This window comes from Mobula hypostoma, chromosome 1, assembly GCF_963921235.1.
Source record: "Mobula hypostoma chromosome 1, sMobHyp1.1, whole genome shotgun sequence".
NCBI classification, from domain to species: domain Eukaryota; kingdom Metazoa; phylum Chordata; class Chondrichthyes; order Myliobatiformes; family Myliobatidae; genus Mobula; species Mobula hypostoma.
The window spans coordinates 90,259,726-90,274,333 of record NC_086097.1 but is presented as its reverse complement, the minus strand read 5'-3'; the positions used below and the strand labels follow the sequence as shown (position 1 = coordinate 90,274,333).

The following is a 14,608-nucleotide window of genomic DNA, read 5'->3' as shown; positions in this document are numbered from 1 at the left end:
AAGGAGTAAAATTTGGCGAGAATTAAACAGACCAATGTTTTTTTCCCCACACTCTGGTTAGAACTGATATCCATTAAAAGACAGGAGGATTGGTGGCACTCAGTGGCATCCAAGCCAAACACACTGTCAACATGAGCAAAGAAGAGAGAAAATTAAGGGACGGTTAACTCAAAATTAACTCTGAATAAAATTACCTTAAAACAAGAACCAAAGAAATAAAAGTACCTAATAATCGCAAGCATGCGGACATTCAATAAAATTCACGGGTGTCAAAATTTTAAAGTTTCCACCAAGGGATTTTTTTTCATCTCAAATTTTCTCATTAATTACTGTTCTCCTATCTAGTGACAAAACCACTTGATTTTGGATTCGCCAGCCTAAGGAAACATTCTAAAACATTTATCCTTTCAACTTCACTTACTACCTCTGATTAACATACTCACAGGAGCAAACAGTCATTACTAGGATAATAATTAGGAAAAATGTAGAACTGTAATTCACAAATACACTTACAAACTTCAACCAATGACCAAGATACCGTAGATCACTGTAGTATTGGTCATTCCTTAGGAAAAGTTCCAAGCTTCTCTCCAACAGTGCTGAGAGATTGCTATCTGTTCCACCATGGGGAAACACCTGTTCTGTCCACTTAATATACCTGTTTCAAGAAAAATAAGCCAATAATAATTAGTCAGTGCAAGAGACAGATACGGCGTCAGGGTCTAAGCATACCAGTTATACAAAATGTTTTCAGGACTTAAGTGATTAGATCATTACGTTTATATCCTTTGATAGAATAGTCCATACGGTTCTGCAGTTTTCTCCCTCTCCCTTTATAAGCACAAGATACTCAGAGTGAAAAAGGAGTGACAAATAGTTTAATAACATCTTAAAATGGAATCAGATAACAATGTGATCTGTTTAAAGACAGTGTTTTTTCAGTCTCCTTAAATCCATGCTCCCTGGTCACGAACCCATCCGAGTCAGGTTTTTCCCCCCTTCAAGGACATCTATTTGAATATTTTAAACAGTTCAATCTAAATCTCTGAATTTTTTTTGCTCCTGGAGACAGGCCCTGTTCCTCTAGTCTTTCCATGTAACCCAACGCCCTCATAACTGATACAATTCTGGTAAGTTTTTGTACTTTTGACATCCTTCCTAAATCATTGCCTCAATTAACAGCTGTTCAAAGTTCATGCAGTGTCATTACTTACGTGCTCTATTGCACTATTAATACCAGATTGCACAAGTTTTTATCTAATATAAAGAAACAGCCTTTAGAGAATTGCCTCTAAAAATTGTATAAATAACCCATTCCCACTCCCCATTCAGCACACTCATTACATTTGTATTCATTTGCCTTTCTCCATTCTTCTCATCAAGCTACATCACCACAAACCTTTGTATTAAAATTTGCTGTGTCTATACAGTTGCTTCAAAATGTGTCGTTTCCTGGTTTATTAGACTCAGAATTAGGTTTAATATTACTGATGCATGTTGTGAAATTGATTGTTTTGTGGCAGCAGAACATTGTAATACATAATAAAAACTAAATCACAATAAGTACATATATAAAAAATAAATTAAGCAAAAAGGGAAAGAAAAACTAATGTAGTATTCATGGGTTCATTCAGAAATCTGATGGCGAAGGGGATCAAGTTATTTCTGAAAAGTTGAGCATCTGTCCTCAGGCTCCTGTGCCCCTCCTTGATGGTAGCAACGGGGGGGGGGGGTGCGGCATGTCCTGGGTGATGGTGTCCTTAATGATTGATGGATGGTACTTTTTTTGAGGCATCACCTGCTGGGGAGGTCAGGGCTCATGATGGAGCTGGCTGAATTTACAACTTTCCAATCCTGCGCAGTGGCCCTTCCATACCAGATGGTGATGCAACCAGTTAGAATGCTCTCTGGAATTATTGTGTGCTAGAATGTTTTGTTCCATTTAAAATTTGGAAGGTATAATTTCTATATCAAAATCTAGGTCTTTGGATATATCTGAAATACTAATCTGATACAATCTCCTGGGTCATTCCCTTTCTGTCCAACAAATAAACATTTACTATGATATTCTTTTTGCTTTCCTTAACCAATTTTCTCTCCAAGCTGCCCCTTTAATTGTACCCACTTAATAATTAACACACACCTATTCTAAACCCATCTTAAGACTGTTACACTTTCTCATTCATCTCATTTCTGAACTATTTTCATCTACTGCTTTCTTAATGAGTAAATCTTAAATCTTCTTTATTGGACAAGTTGTGTGAGGGAGCAAATACAAGGCAGATACAATTTAAGTGTGAAAAAATGTAGGGTTCTAGAACTAAAAACAAGGGGGAAAGGATAGCAAGGGACAAAATTGGTCTTCTGGAAGATCAGAGCAGTAATCTATTGGTGGATCCAAAGGTGATCAGGGGAGATTTGAATGGATATTTTTGCATCTGTATTTACTTGGGACATAGTCACAGAGTTTATAGATGTGAGGAAATGCAACAGTGAGGTCATGGACCCTATACAGATTACTGAAGGGGTGTTTGGTGCCTTGAGGTAAATTAGGGTGGATAAATCCCCGAAGTCCAACAAAGTGTTCTTTTGGACCCTGTGGGAAGCTAGTGTAGAAACTACAGGAGGCCCTGCAGGGATATTGAAAACATCCTTATCCACAGGTAAGGTGCCAGAGGTTTGGAGGATAGCTAATGTTGTTCTATTGCTTAAGAATAAGCCAGGAAATTATAGGCTGGCGAGCCTGACATCAGTAATGGGAAAGTTATTGGCAGCTTTTATAAGGAACCAGATAAAAATACAAGTATTTGAATAGACAGTACTTATTAGGGAGCATCAACATGGCTTTGTGCATGGTCCGACATGACACCAATCTTTAAGAGTTTTTCGAGGAAGTTACCAGGAAAGCTGATGAAGGCAAGGCAGAGGCTGTTATCTACATGGACCTTAGCAAGGCCTTTGACAAGACCCCACATAGGAGGGTGCTACAGAAGCTTCATTTGCTCGGCATTCAAGATGAGGTACTAACTTGGATTCAACATTGGCTTTGCAGAAGAAGCCAGATGGTGGTTGTAGAATGGTTGCCTCTCTGACTGGAGGCCTGTGACTATAGAGTACTGCAGGGATCAGTGCTGGATCCTTGTTGTTTTACATCTATATCAACAAGGCAAATTTGCAGATGACACCAAGTTGGGGGCGTAGTGGATAGAAAGGAAGACTATCAAAGCTTGCAGCGGGATCTGGCCAGCTGGAAAAATGGCAGATAGAATTTAATGGAGGTAAGTGTGAGACAGTGCACTTTGGGAGGACCAACCAGGGTACGTAGGTCTTACATGGTGAGCAATAGGGCACTGGGGAATGCGGCAGAACAGAGGGATCTGGGGATACAGATCCATAATTCCTTAAAAGTAGCACGACACGTAGATAGGATTGTTAAAAAAAAACTTTTGGCACATTGACCTTCACAAATCAATGCATTGGGAACAGGAGTTGGGTTGTTTTGTTGAAATTGTATAAGACATTGATGAGGCCTATTCTGGAGTATTGTGTGCAGGTTTGGTCACCTACCAACAGGATAGATATAATAAATAAGATTGAAAGAGTGCAGAGAAAATTTACAAAGATGTTGCCAGGACTTGAGGACCTGAGTTATAGGGAAGGGTTGAACAGGTTAGGATTTTATTCCATAGAATGTAGAAGATTGAGGGAAGACTTGATGGAGGTATACAAAATTATGAGCAATATGGATAGGTTGAAGAGCATGTTTCTGTGCTGTGTTATTCTATGACTTTACGACTTTAGCCAAACTACATACAAGGAATTGACCGGAACCAAGAATCAAAACCTCAAGATACAAAGGCAAGATAATTAGCACCAAGCTCCGAAGAAATTTCTTTGCTCAGAGGCTGGTAATCCTATAGAATCCTCTTCTAAAGGAAGCAATGAGGGCCATGTCATTAATATATTCAAGAATCTAGGCATTTGTATCAGTAAGGAATCATGAGATAAGGGAAGAATTCAGCAGACAGATGGTGGTACTCAAAGTACTAACTCTGCTTTATTTTTGATCAATGCATCATGTTTTTCATCTGAATGCAACTTCTGCCACAAGAGGAACTACTTTCACACCTCCATTCAGCATCTCTTGATCATCTTCCTCTTGTTTACAAATTGTCAGATTTCCTTTATCATAGCTACTATTCATATCCTTCTCTGAACAACCCAAACCACCCATTTTTAAACAATCTATTTTCTCCATGGCTGGTTGAATAGTTGCCTTTTAACCTCTACTTCTACACAAACAAAGAACTCCAGGTTTTGATGCCCTTTCTTCCTCTGATTAGAAATATTAGAATTGGAATTGGTTTGTTATTGTCACATGTTTAGAGGTACATGTGAAAAAGCTTGTCTTACACACTGTTCATATAGATCAATTCATTACAGTGCATGGAGGTAGTAAAGGTAAAAGAATGACAGAAAGCAGAATTAAGGTGTAGAAGCTACAGAAATTGCAGTTCAGGTAGACGATAAGGCACAAGGTCATAATGAGGTGGATTGCAAGAGCTAGAGTCCAACTTATTATACTAATGAACCATTCAATAGTCTTTTAGCAGGTGGTGAGGCTGGTTTCCATGTAATGAACTTTGTCCATAACTGCCTATAGTTTCTTGTGATCACAGGCAGAGCATTAGTCATACCAAGCCGTGACGCATCCAGATAGGTTGCTGTCCAGTGCAATTATACATTATATTATATTTTTTAAAATTAAATTATCGGTAAGGGTTAACAGAAACATGCCACTTTTCTTTAACCTCCTGAGAAACCAGAAGCATCAGTGAGTTTTCTTGGTGGTTAGAGCAGGACAAGCCTGTGGTGATATTCACTCCAGGGACCTCAACCTTAGCACAAATAATGTAGACAGGAGCATGTGTACTACCCACTTCCTAAAGCCAATGACGAGCTCTCTTGTTTTGCTGATATTGAGGGAAATGTTACCGTCATAACACCCACCTCTCTATCTCCTTCCCGTTCTCATCATTTTTATCAGAGACAAGGCCCACTATCCCATGCAAACTTGGAGATGCAGTTAGAGCAGAAACTGACTGAGTGTGCAAGGGTAGAGAAGCTGGCTGAGTATCAGACTATGTGACACAAACGTTAGAGATAAAGGAAGTTTAGTGTTAGCTTTATTAGTCACACGCACATCAAAACACACAGAGAAATGTATCATTTACATAAATGACCAACGGAGTCTGAGTCAGAGGATATGCTGGGAGTAACCACCAAATATCACCAGGATTCTGGCACCAACATAGAATGCCCAGGGCTTATTAAACCGTATGTCTTTGGAATATGGGAGGAAACCTGAGCACCCAAATGAAATCCAGACACCATGGGGAGAACAAACAAACACTCTACAGACTATGGCAGGAATTGAACCCAGGCTATTGGTGTAGTTAAGTGTTACACTACCATGCTACCCTGCTCAGAAACATTGTGGCAGACGTGTCGCCGTCTATCCTTATTGATTGCATTCTGTTGGTCAGGAAATCAAGGATCCAGTTGCAAAGGGAGGAATTGATTCAGTTTGGATATGAGTTTTCTTGGAATTATAATATTGAAGCTGGCGTTGTAATCAATAAAGGTCTAATGTAGGTATCTTTACTGTCCAGATGTTCCAGAGATTAGTGTACAGCATGAAATTGGATGGCATCTGCTATAGACCTGTTTCAGCAGTAAGCCATTTGCAATAGGTTGAGGTTGATAGGGAGGCTGAAGTTAATGCATTTCATGACCAACCTTTCTCAAAGCATCAAGATGAGAGATGTCAGAGCCACCTGGTGGTAAACATCAAGGCATATTACTTGTTGTTCTTCGATACCAGGTTGAGAGTGGCCTACTTAAAGCAAGTGGGAACCTCAGATTGAGGCAGATTAAAAATGTCTGCAAATATCACCGCCAGCTAATTTGCCCGGGATCAAAGGACATGGCCAGGGACGCCACCCAGGCCAGATGCTTTCCACTGGTTCACTCTTTGAAAGACTACAAACCATCTTTGGAAGTATTTTGTTCCAATACTCTTATCTACCAACCGTACTCTTACCTACATAGCTCTCCTGCAGCTAACTGCTTTAACACTTGGTTATTGCTCATCTACTTCTATACCCAATGACTTAATCATCTTTTCTCCAAATCAATTCGTTTGCAACTCAGCCATAGGGTTTTACACACATTTCCTCACACTCTGCCTACTTATGCTTATTATTTCAGCCTGCTATTAGGGTAAACTGCATATTTCTGCATAGACGCATCTTTGCAAATCCTCTAAAAAAAATTTGCTGGGGTACAATAATTAACTGAAGGGTAACAGCAAGACGAAATCTACTTACCTATCCCAAACATCCAGGGGGTCATTACCAGAATAAAAACGGATTTCTGCCTCAAAGGCTCTGAAAAATATACAAAATCCAACATTGAGCCATGTAGCATCAGTTAACAATGTCAACATTTAATATTAACTGCTGTCACTTAAAAAGTTCAGAAATGGCTGCTGCTGTTCCTGATCTGAAAACTGTTGCAGTGTAATCACAGAGCTTTTAAGACAGGCATTGTCTGCTCTCTAGGGCAGGGAATTGATCAATGCAGTGTTATACCTCACAAAAATCTCAAATCCATAAATTCCACTACTGAAGATTTTAGAAACACTACCTCCAAACTTTTATGCAAGCCATTCTGTTGAAACTATGCACTGCTATGCTTTCATCTATACAGTCAAGATCTTGCAAAGAGATTTGGAAGTTTTAGTGCAGGATTTCCTAAAGGTTAACTTGCAGATTGTTGGTAATAAGGAAGGAAAATGCAATGTTAGGATTAATTTCCAGATGACTAGAATATAAAAGCAAAATGTAAAGCAGAGGCTTTATAAGGCATTGGTCATACTGATTTTGGAGTATTGTGAGTAATTTTGGACCCGTATCTTAAGAAGGATGTGCCAGCATTGGAGAAGGTCCAGTAGAGGATCATGAGAATTATCCCAGGAATAAAAGGGTTAATGTATGAGATGTATTTGATGGCTATGGGCCTATTGCCATTAGAGTTTAGAAGAGGGGGGAAATCTCATTGAAATATACCAAATATTGAAAGGCCATAGAGAGGATGTTTCCAATAATGGGGGAGTTTAGGACTAGAGGGCACAGCCTCAGAATAGGACATCCCCTTAGAACAGAGATGAGGAGGAATCTCTTTAGCCAGAGGCTGGTTGATCTTTGGAATTCATTGCCACAGATGGCTGTGCAAGCCAAGTCATTAGGGATATTTAAAGCCAAGTCTGACTGATTCCTGATTAGTAAGGATATCAAAAGTTACAGGAAAGATAGGAGAATGGGATTGAGAGGGGTAATAAATAAGCCATTATTGAATGGTGGAGCAAATGTGATGGCCAAATGGCCTAATTCTGCTCCTAAGTTTTATGTTCAAGGAACTTTTGAAAGTTTTCAGAAACAACACAATCTCAATCTTGATACTGGTCTGTATCAATGAACCTTATAATTCAAGAATGAATTTAAAAAATTATCACTAATAATGCTCACTTAGAACTAAAATGATAACTAATTTAAGGAAGTTGCCTTCATCAGTTTCTCCACTTAAGTTTTCTCCCAGAATAGAACTTATTTAAAGAACATAAATCATGTGAATTCTTGAAAAAGAACACATATTTTATTCGGAATAAAAAAGATTAAAATACAAATCTCATTATGGAAAGAAAACCAAATACAAGAATGATATGTGCATCGACACCAAGAACATCATGACTATTCCTTTCGCAAGTGAACAGGAGTAACTTTCGGAAGTAAACTACTAGCCCTCCCAAAAGGGTCTATAGTCAACTTCAGTATTACCTAACGTGATGCGTTTTCAAATACATTAATTGGATGATGACCGCCTACCTATACAATCCACTACTTTGAAACATCATTTACATCACAGGTTCTCTAGGAAATGATTACTGTGTCAGCATCTATTTGGAAGCACAGCTAACAACGATATGTGAACAAGTAATAATGTTCCCCTAGCCAAAATATACTCTCCTGGGCATTTTGGTTTGGTATATTTATGGGTTCTCACATGGTTAGAGTCAGATGGTGCTGTCAATTCAAGCATTGCAAATCCTGGTATAAGATACTTGTACCAACTTTAGGGTCTCACTAACTGTTGGGGCAGTTAATTATGTTGTACTTTTCACCGATTATCATGGTCCATATTATGTAAACATGGACTCTGTCTTTTCAAGGCCTTGTGCCAACGTACTCGTGCAGTATTACTCACTGTTTCTGTTCCTGGATAGTGATCTGACATGGGCCTTCATGTTGTGCAAGCACATCCTTAAGTGTACCCACATCGCGGCCTTGCTTCAAAGGCTGAACATTCTCCTTACTCAGTTCCCAATCTGCCTCTGCCATTTTGAGAGTTGTCAGCCTTCATAAACAGAACCCTGCAAATGAAATACACATTTCCACCTTCAGATTTGATTTATAAAACAAATATAAATAGCACGGGATTTTTTAAACTGTATAGTGAAGGGAAAATGGTTTAATACAGAGTGATTGTGATGTGTGAAATATGCTATTTAAAAGGATGAAAAATGACTCAGTAGCATTGTTTTAAGCAATAAAGTTGAACTGGAAAAATACTGGAGGAAAATATTCTTAGAAAAGATGAACTAATACACAATCTATTTTTGCAAAGTATAATTTTTAAAGCACATTTTCACCATCCTCCAATGATGGCCGAGCTTTAAAACAAAAACCTACTCAATTACTCTTCGTAATTCCAGAAATAAAGATGCATACCTTCCAACAGCCTAGTTAAGGTGAAGATGAATTACTAGAAATTCCAGCGCATTATATATATGTATATATACAATTTTTTTTTAAAAAGAATTACCTGCAAGGAGTGGGTATTAAGCAGAACAAATCTTCAAATGTTAAGAGGGCTTTACGGTACTTTTTTTTTGAGGGGGAAAAAAGTATTCCATTTACTTAAAAGCATCTCTCCTTACTAACCACAATTTTAAATTGTACTTCCATATGAAGGCGAAAGATCCTTGTAAGCTGGCTTAAGATAAAGCACACATGCCCACATTGTTTTCAATTGGGTTAAAAGCATACATACCCCATTATTGTATACCAAATCAGGATGGTCATTATTAAACTTGTAATATTAGTGACTGACCCATACGAACTATTTCCAAAGCTGGATACGAACCAGAATCCAGATGCAGGCCTGACGTATCCCTGGGTTTAAGATCACAGAAGCCAGTGCCAGGCTGGGAAGCGTTGCAATATAGAATGAGAGAAAGTAAGAAACCCACACCTTGTTGAATGCTAGGGGGTAAAGTACTTTAATGACCAAAGCTTGGTGGAGCAGCTAACTGCATTTAGCTTTTATAAAAGAAAAACATATTAAAAAAAAGGCAGATGCCTTATGAACCTGACAGAATATTTTGAGGATGCCACTAAACACATTGATGAAGGAAGAGCTGTAGATGCCGTGTATATGGATTTCAGCAAGGCATTTGATAAGGTACCCCATGCAAGGCTTATTGAGCAAGTAAGGAGGCATGGAATCCAAGGGAGCATTGCTCTGTGGATCTAGAACTAGCTTGCCGACAGAAGGCAAAGAGTGGTTATAGATGGCTCATATTCTGCATGGAGACCAGTGACCAGTGGTGTGCTTCAGGGATCTGTTCTAGGATCTCTTTGTGATTTTTATAAATGACCTGGATGAGGAAGTGGAAGGATGGGTTAGTAAATTTGCTGATGACACAAAGGTTGGGGATTTTGTAGATAGTGTAGAGGGCTGTCAGACATTACAGTGGGACATTGATAGGATGCAAAACTGGGCTGAGAAGTGGCAGATGGAGTTCAATACAGATATATGTGAGGTGGTTCATTTTGGTAGGTCAAATATGATGGCAGAATATAGCATTAATGGCAAGACTCTTAGCGTGGAGGATCGGAGGGATCTTGGGGTCAGAGTCCACAGGACACTCAAAGCTGCTACGCAGGTTGACTCTGTGGTTAAGGCAGCATATGGTGCATTGGCCTTCATCAATCGTGGGATTGAGTTTAAGAGCCAAGAGGTAATGTTGCAGCTATATAGGACCCTGGTCAGACCCCACTTGGAGTACTGTGCTCAGTTCTGGTCACCTCACTACAGGAAGGACATGGAAACCATAGAAAGGGTGCAAAGGAGATTTACGAGGATGTTGTCTGAATTGGGGAGCATGCCTTATGAGAATAGGTTGAGCGAACTCGGCCTTTTCTCCTTGGAGCGACAGAGGATGAGAGGTGACCTGATAGAGGTGTACAGGGTAATGAGAGGCATTGATCGTGAGGATAGTCAGAGGCTTTTTCCCCAGGGTTGAAATGGCTAGCACAAGAGGGCATAGTTTTAATGTGCTTGGAAGTAGGTACAGAGGAGATGTCAGCGGTAAGTTTATTTTAAATGCAGAGAGTGGTGAGTGCGTGGAATGGGCTGCCAGCGGTGGTGGTGGAGGTGGAAACGATAGGGTCTTTTAAGAGACTCCTGGATGGATACATGGAGCTTAGAAAAATAGAGGGCTATGGGTAAGCCTAGGTAGTACTAAGGTAAGGGTATGTTGGGCACAGCTTTGTTGGCCGAACGGCCTGTATTGTGCTATAGGTTTTCTATGTTTCTATGACATTTTGGGCTGAAACCCTTCCGCAGGACCGAAAAAAACTTCTGGTCATGCCTCCCCCTGTCATTTGACCTCCTTTTCACCTCCCTCTGGTGCTCCTCCCCCATTTCTTTCTTCCATGGCCTTCTGTCCTCTATCAGATTCCCCCTTCTCCAGCCTGTAACTCTTTACTTCACCCCTCCCCCATCACCTCATGTTTCTTCCTCCCTTCCTCACCCCCCACTTTCTTACTCTGACTCAACTTTTCCCCCCTCCCAGTCTTGAAGTGTCTTGACCCAAAACATCTTTTTCATAGATGCTGCCTGGCCTGCTGAGTCCCTCCTCCAGCATTTTGTGTGTTAAATTTCCAGCATCTGCTAATTTTCTCTTGTTTTTGCTAGGAAAAAAATAAGTTCTTATTTGAAAGCTAAAACACACTCAAAGAACCTCTCCCAACTCACTCCATCTCTTTTTTTATCCACCCTCTATCTACTTCTATCATCCACCTGCCATTGTCTGCCAACTCTCACTTTCCCACCGAACACAACTGGTCCATTATCATTACCCCTCCCAAGTCCACCGATCATCTTGGTCTCCTCCCCTCTCTCCCACAAATGCTTCCTGACCCCGGGGCTTCTTTGTTGTCCTAGATTCTAGCATCTGCAGTCTTGTGTAGTCAATGACTTTGGATTAAAAAAAGATGGAATTTTAAATGGATAATAATTTGCAATAACATGTGGTGTATTTTTCAAAAAAAAAAGAGGCATTGAAAACAAAAAAAAACAAGAGAAAATATCCAAATGTACAATATTGGGTAAATTCTGGCACAAACTCTTTGATCAAAGTGAGTTGGGGTATCTCACAATCAGTTTGGAGCAAGCAGGTAGTTTCTGGCCCACAGCAGTAGTAAACATTTAGCCTGGTACAAAAGGTAGACAAAAAAAACCAAATGAACAGATACAGTAGTTTCAGTCCTAGTCTCAAATTTGTAAGAAAAAAAACATAAGCTCCTCACATAACAAAGGCAAGAGTGGAGGAGACGCAAGATAATAGCTCCGGTGGAAAACAAAAGCACCACACTCTAGAGGGAAAAAAAATAGCACAAGCACACCAAGGTTGCTCACCCAAGTGAGCATTTTGCCAAGCTGGGCAAGGCCATTTCACAACTATTGTCCCATCCAACACAGACATTCACTTAGTTCTCAGAACTCAGTGGAAGGTGATATGAAGGAGATAGTCTGCCAAATTTTGCAGTTCCCAGCTCAGAGTGACTGGGATATTAGATGACCAGATAAGAAATCAATAAGTTAATTCATCCCAGATAAGGACGTGGGATAATGAATAAAACACTGTGCATTAGCTTATCAGGCTTTTGCACGTTTTGTTAAACTAAAAAGCGGATACCGTATTATTCAAGTTAAACAGCATCTGAAACTATACGCATTTTAAATCACCGGCTAGCACTGGAGAGCATTCAAAGTGGATACATAGAGAGGTGGACATAGCTGCAGAAATTTAATAATGAATGATAGTTAGCCATTTTGTTCACTTTAGACAGAAAAGGCAGGTCCTTCTCATTCATCCCGATTTCTTTACAGGCAAGATCAACAACCAAGAGAAGCAAGCTGAAGTGAAAGGATCGGGGCTGGGGGGAAGATACCCCGCCCTGACACGGCAAGGTTCTGGAATTCATCACCCTCTCTCCCCGCCTCGCCCCAAATCCTCATGTGGGATCGGCCTGCAAAACAACACCTACCCCGATCGCAGAGGGTCCCTGAGCTCAGCTCACGCACCGTCCTCGTCAAACTCCTGCCGCGGTTTGAATTCAAACGGCCAGCGACCCGACCCAACCCGACCCTCTTTCCTCATTGGTTCCCGCGGCCAGCACCTCGCCAATTGAAAGCGACCATAGGATTATCATTTTATTAAAAACGACGTCTGTTACCAGTCTTCATCTTTTCTGAAAATATATCTTACCACATTCATAACTTATTTAATTCTTTTAAATTTCGGATTCCGTCTTCTGGAAATTATGACCTTCCTAGCAGTTGATTGGTTCTTGTGACAGGAAGCGGGTAATTGGGGCAGGGTCGTCTGGTCTATGTAGTTTTCGCGTTGAACTGGGAGCCGGTAGTCACAGTGGCGTTTCTCTTTACTTCTTATCAAATTATCTCCATTATAAATACTAACAAGTATACTGGACACTTAAGATTATCATCTGTGAATCATATTGTTTCTGATTAGGGAGTGCTATGTCCAATTTCTAATCCAGGATTTGAATCCTATGTGTAGGCTGACCCGCACAAACTGCTAGAGAGCCTCCTCAGCAGGCAGCCTCTATGGAAAAGAGTAAACAGTCAAAGTTTCGGTCCGACACCCTTCATCAGGACTCGAGAAAAAGATGAATCAGAGTAAGAAAGTATGGGGAGGGGAGGAAGAAACACAAGGCGATAGGTGGAACTGGGGGAGGAGCTGGGAAGTTTATTTGGTGAAAGAGATAAAGGGCCGGAGAAAGGGGAATCTGATAGGAGGGGGCAGAAGCCCATAGAAGAAAGAAAAGGACCAGAGGGAGGTGATGGGCAGGTAGGAGATAACGTGAGAGGGAAATGGGAATGGGGAATGGAGAAAAGGGGGGAGAGTCATCACAGGAAGTTTGAGAAATTGATGTTGGTTCCATCAGATTGGAGGCTACCCAGATGTAATTAAAGGTGTTGCTCCTCCAACCTGAGTGTGGCCTCATCGTGACAGTAGAGGAGGCCATGGACTGACTTGTCGGAATGGGAAGTGGAATTAAAATGAGCGGCTGCTGGAATATCCCACATTTTCTGGTGGGCGGAGGGTAGGTGCTTGGTGAAGTGGTCTCCCAGCCTACAAGTTTCACCTATCACTTTGTGTCTCTTCCTCCCCTCCCCCCCCCCACTTTCTTATTCTGACTCCTCATCTTTTTTTTAACAGCCCTGATGAAGGGTCTTGGCCTGAAATGTCACCTGTACTTTCTCCATAGATGCTGCCTGGCCTGCTGAGTTCCTCTAGCATTTTGGATGTGTTGCTTGGATTTCCAGCATCTGCAGATTTTCTCTTGTTTGTGATAAGCTGGCCCTGTTGCGGTGGACTGAAAGAGTGCTGATCTGTCTGAATGCCTTTTTGTGGACAAGTACATAAATCAAGGGCCAGTTTGTGGATTTTATTTAAAAAAAAATATCATGCAAAACAGAGCTGCTGAGTTATCACTGAATCAGAAGTAGTTAACTATCATGTACTGTATATTCTATGTGGAAGTTTTTTATGGGAACTTTATCGTGTTTCATATTGATTATACTTGAAAAGTACTTTATTGGCTGTAAAAGCTCTTTGGAATATGCTGAGGTTGTAATAGACCAATTACTGTATAAACATTACTTCGTGCTTCCAGCATGACAGCATTTTGTTGTTGCGTGAATGAAGTCACTGGAGAGAATTACTGGTAGATACAAAGCAGTTTCTCTATTCGACAGAACAAGGTACACCCTATCCTCGTTATATGCGGGGGATACGTTCCTCGAAGGCGATGCATAATGTGAATAATTATTTAAATGGAGAAAATAGGGATGCGTTCTGGACGGCTTCCTAAGTATGTTTTATCTGTAATTTATTCATAGTTTCATACCAATACGAAACAAAGATCAGACAGAGTGATCAGCAGCACTGGGGCTCCACAGGGGACTGTCTTGTCTCCCTTTCTCTTCACCATTTACACATCGGACTTCAACTACTGCACAGAGTCTTGTCATCTTCAGAAGTTTTCGGATGACTCTGCCATAGTTGGATGCATCAGCAAGGGAGATGAGGCTGAGTACAGGGCTACGGTAGGAAACTTTGTCACATGGTATGAGCAGAATTATCTGCGGCTTAATGTGAAAAAGACTAAGG

General features: G+C 40.6%; 1 protein-coding gene across 3 annotated transcripts in view; it reads right to left on the bottom strand.

Annotated features, from left to right (window-relative positions):
- The window catches only part of bub1bb (BUB1 mitotic checkpoint serine/threonine kinase Bb), a 74,583-nt gene extending 62,059 nt beyond the window's left edge, over positions 1 to 12,524 (bottom strand). For all 3 annotated transcript variants that reach the window (XM_063052513.1, XM_063052519.1, XM_063052522.1), the window contains exons 1-4: positions 12,456 to 12,524; positions 8,326 to 8,491; positions 6,390 to 6,449; positions 514 to 658 (exon numbers count right to left, since the gene is read on the bottom strand). In XM_063052513.1, coding sequence (XP_062908583.1) covers positions 514 to 658; positions 6,390 to 6,449; positions 8,326 to 8,459 — 339 coding nt within the window. In that variant the 5' untranslated portion in view covers positions 8,460 to 8,491; positions 12,456 to 12,524. The remainder of the gene's footprint in view (positions 1 to 513; positions 659 to 6,389; positions 6,450 to 8,325; positions 8,492 to 12,455) is intronic.
- Between the last annotated feature and the right edge of the window lie 2,084 nt (positions 12,525 to 14,608).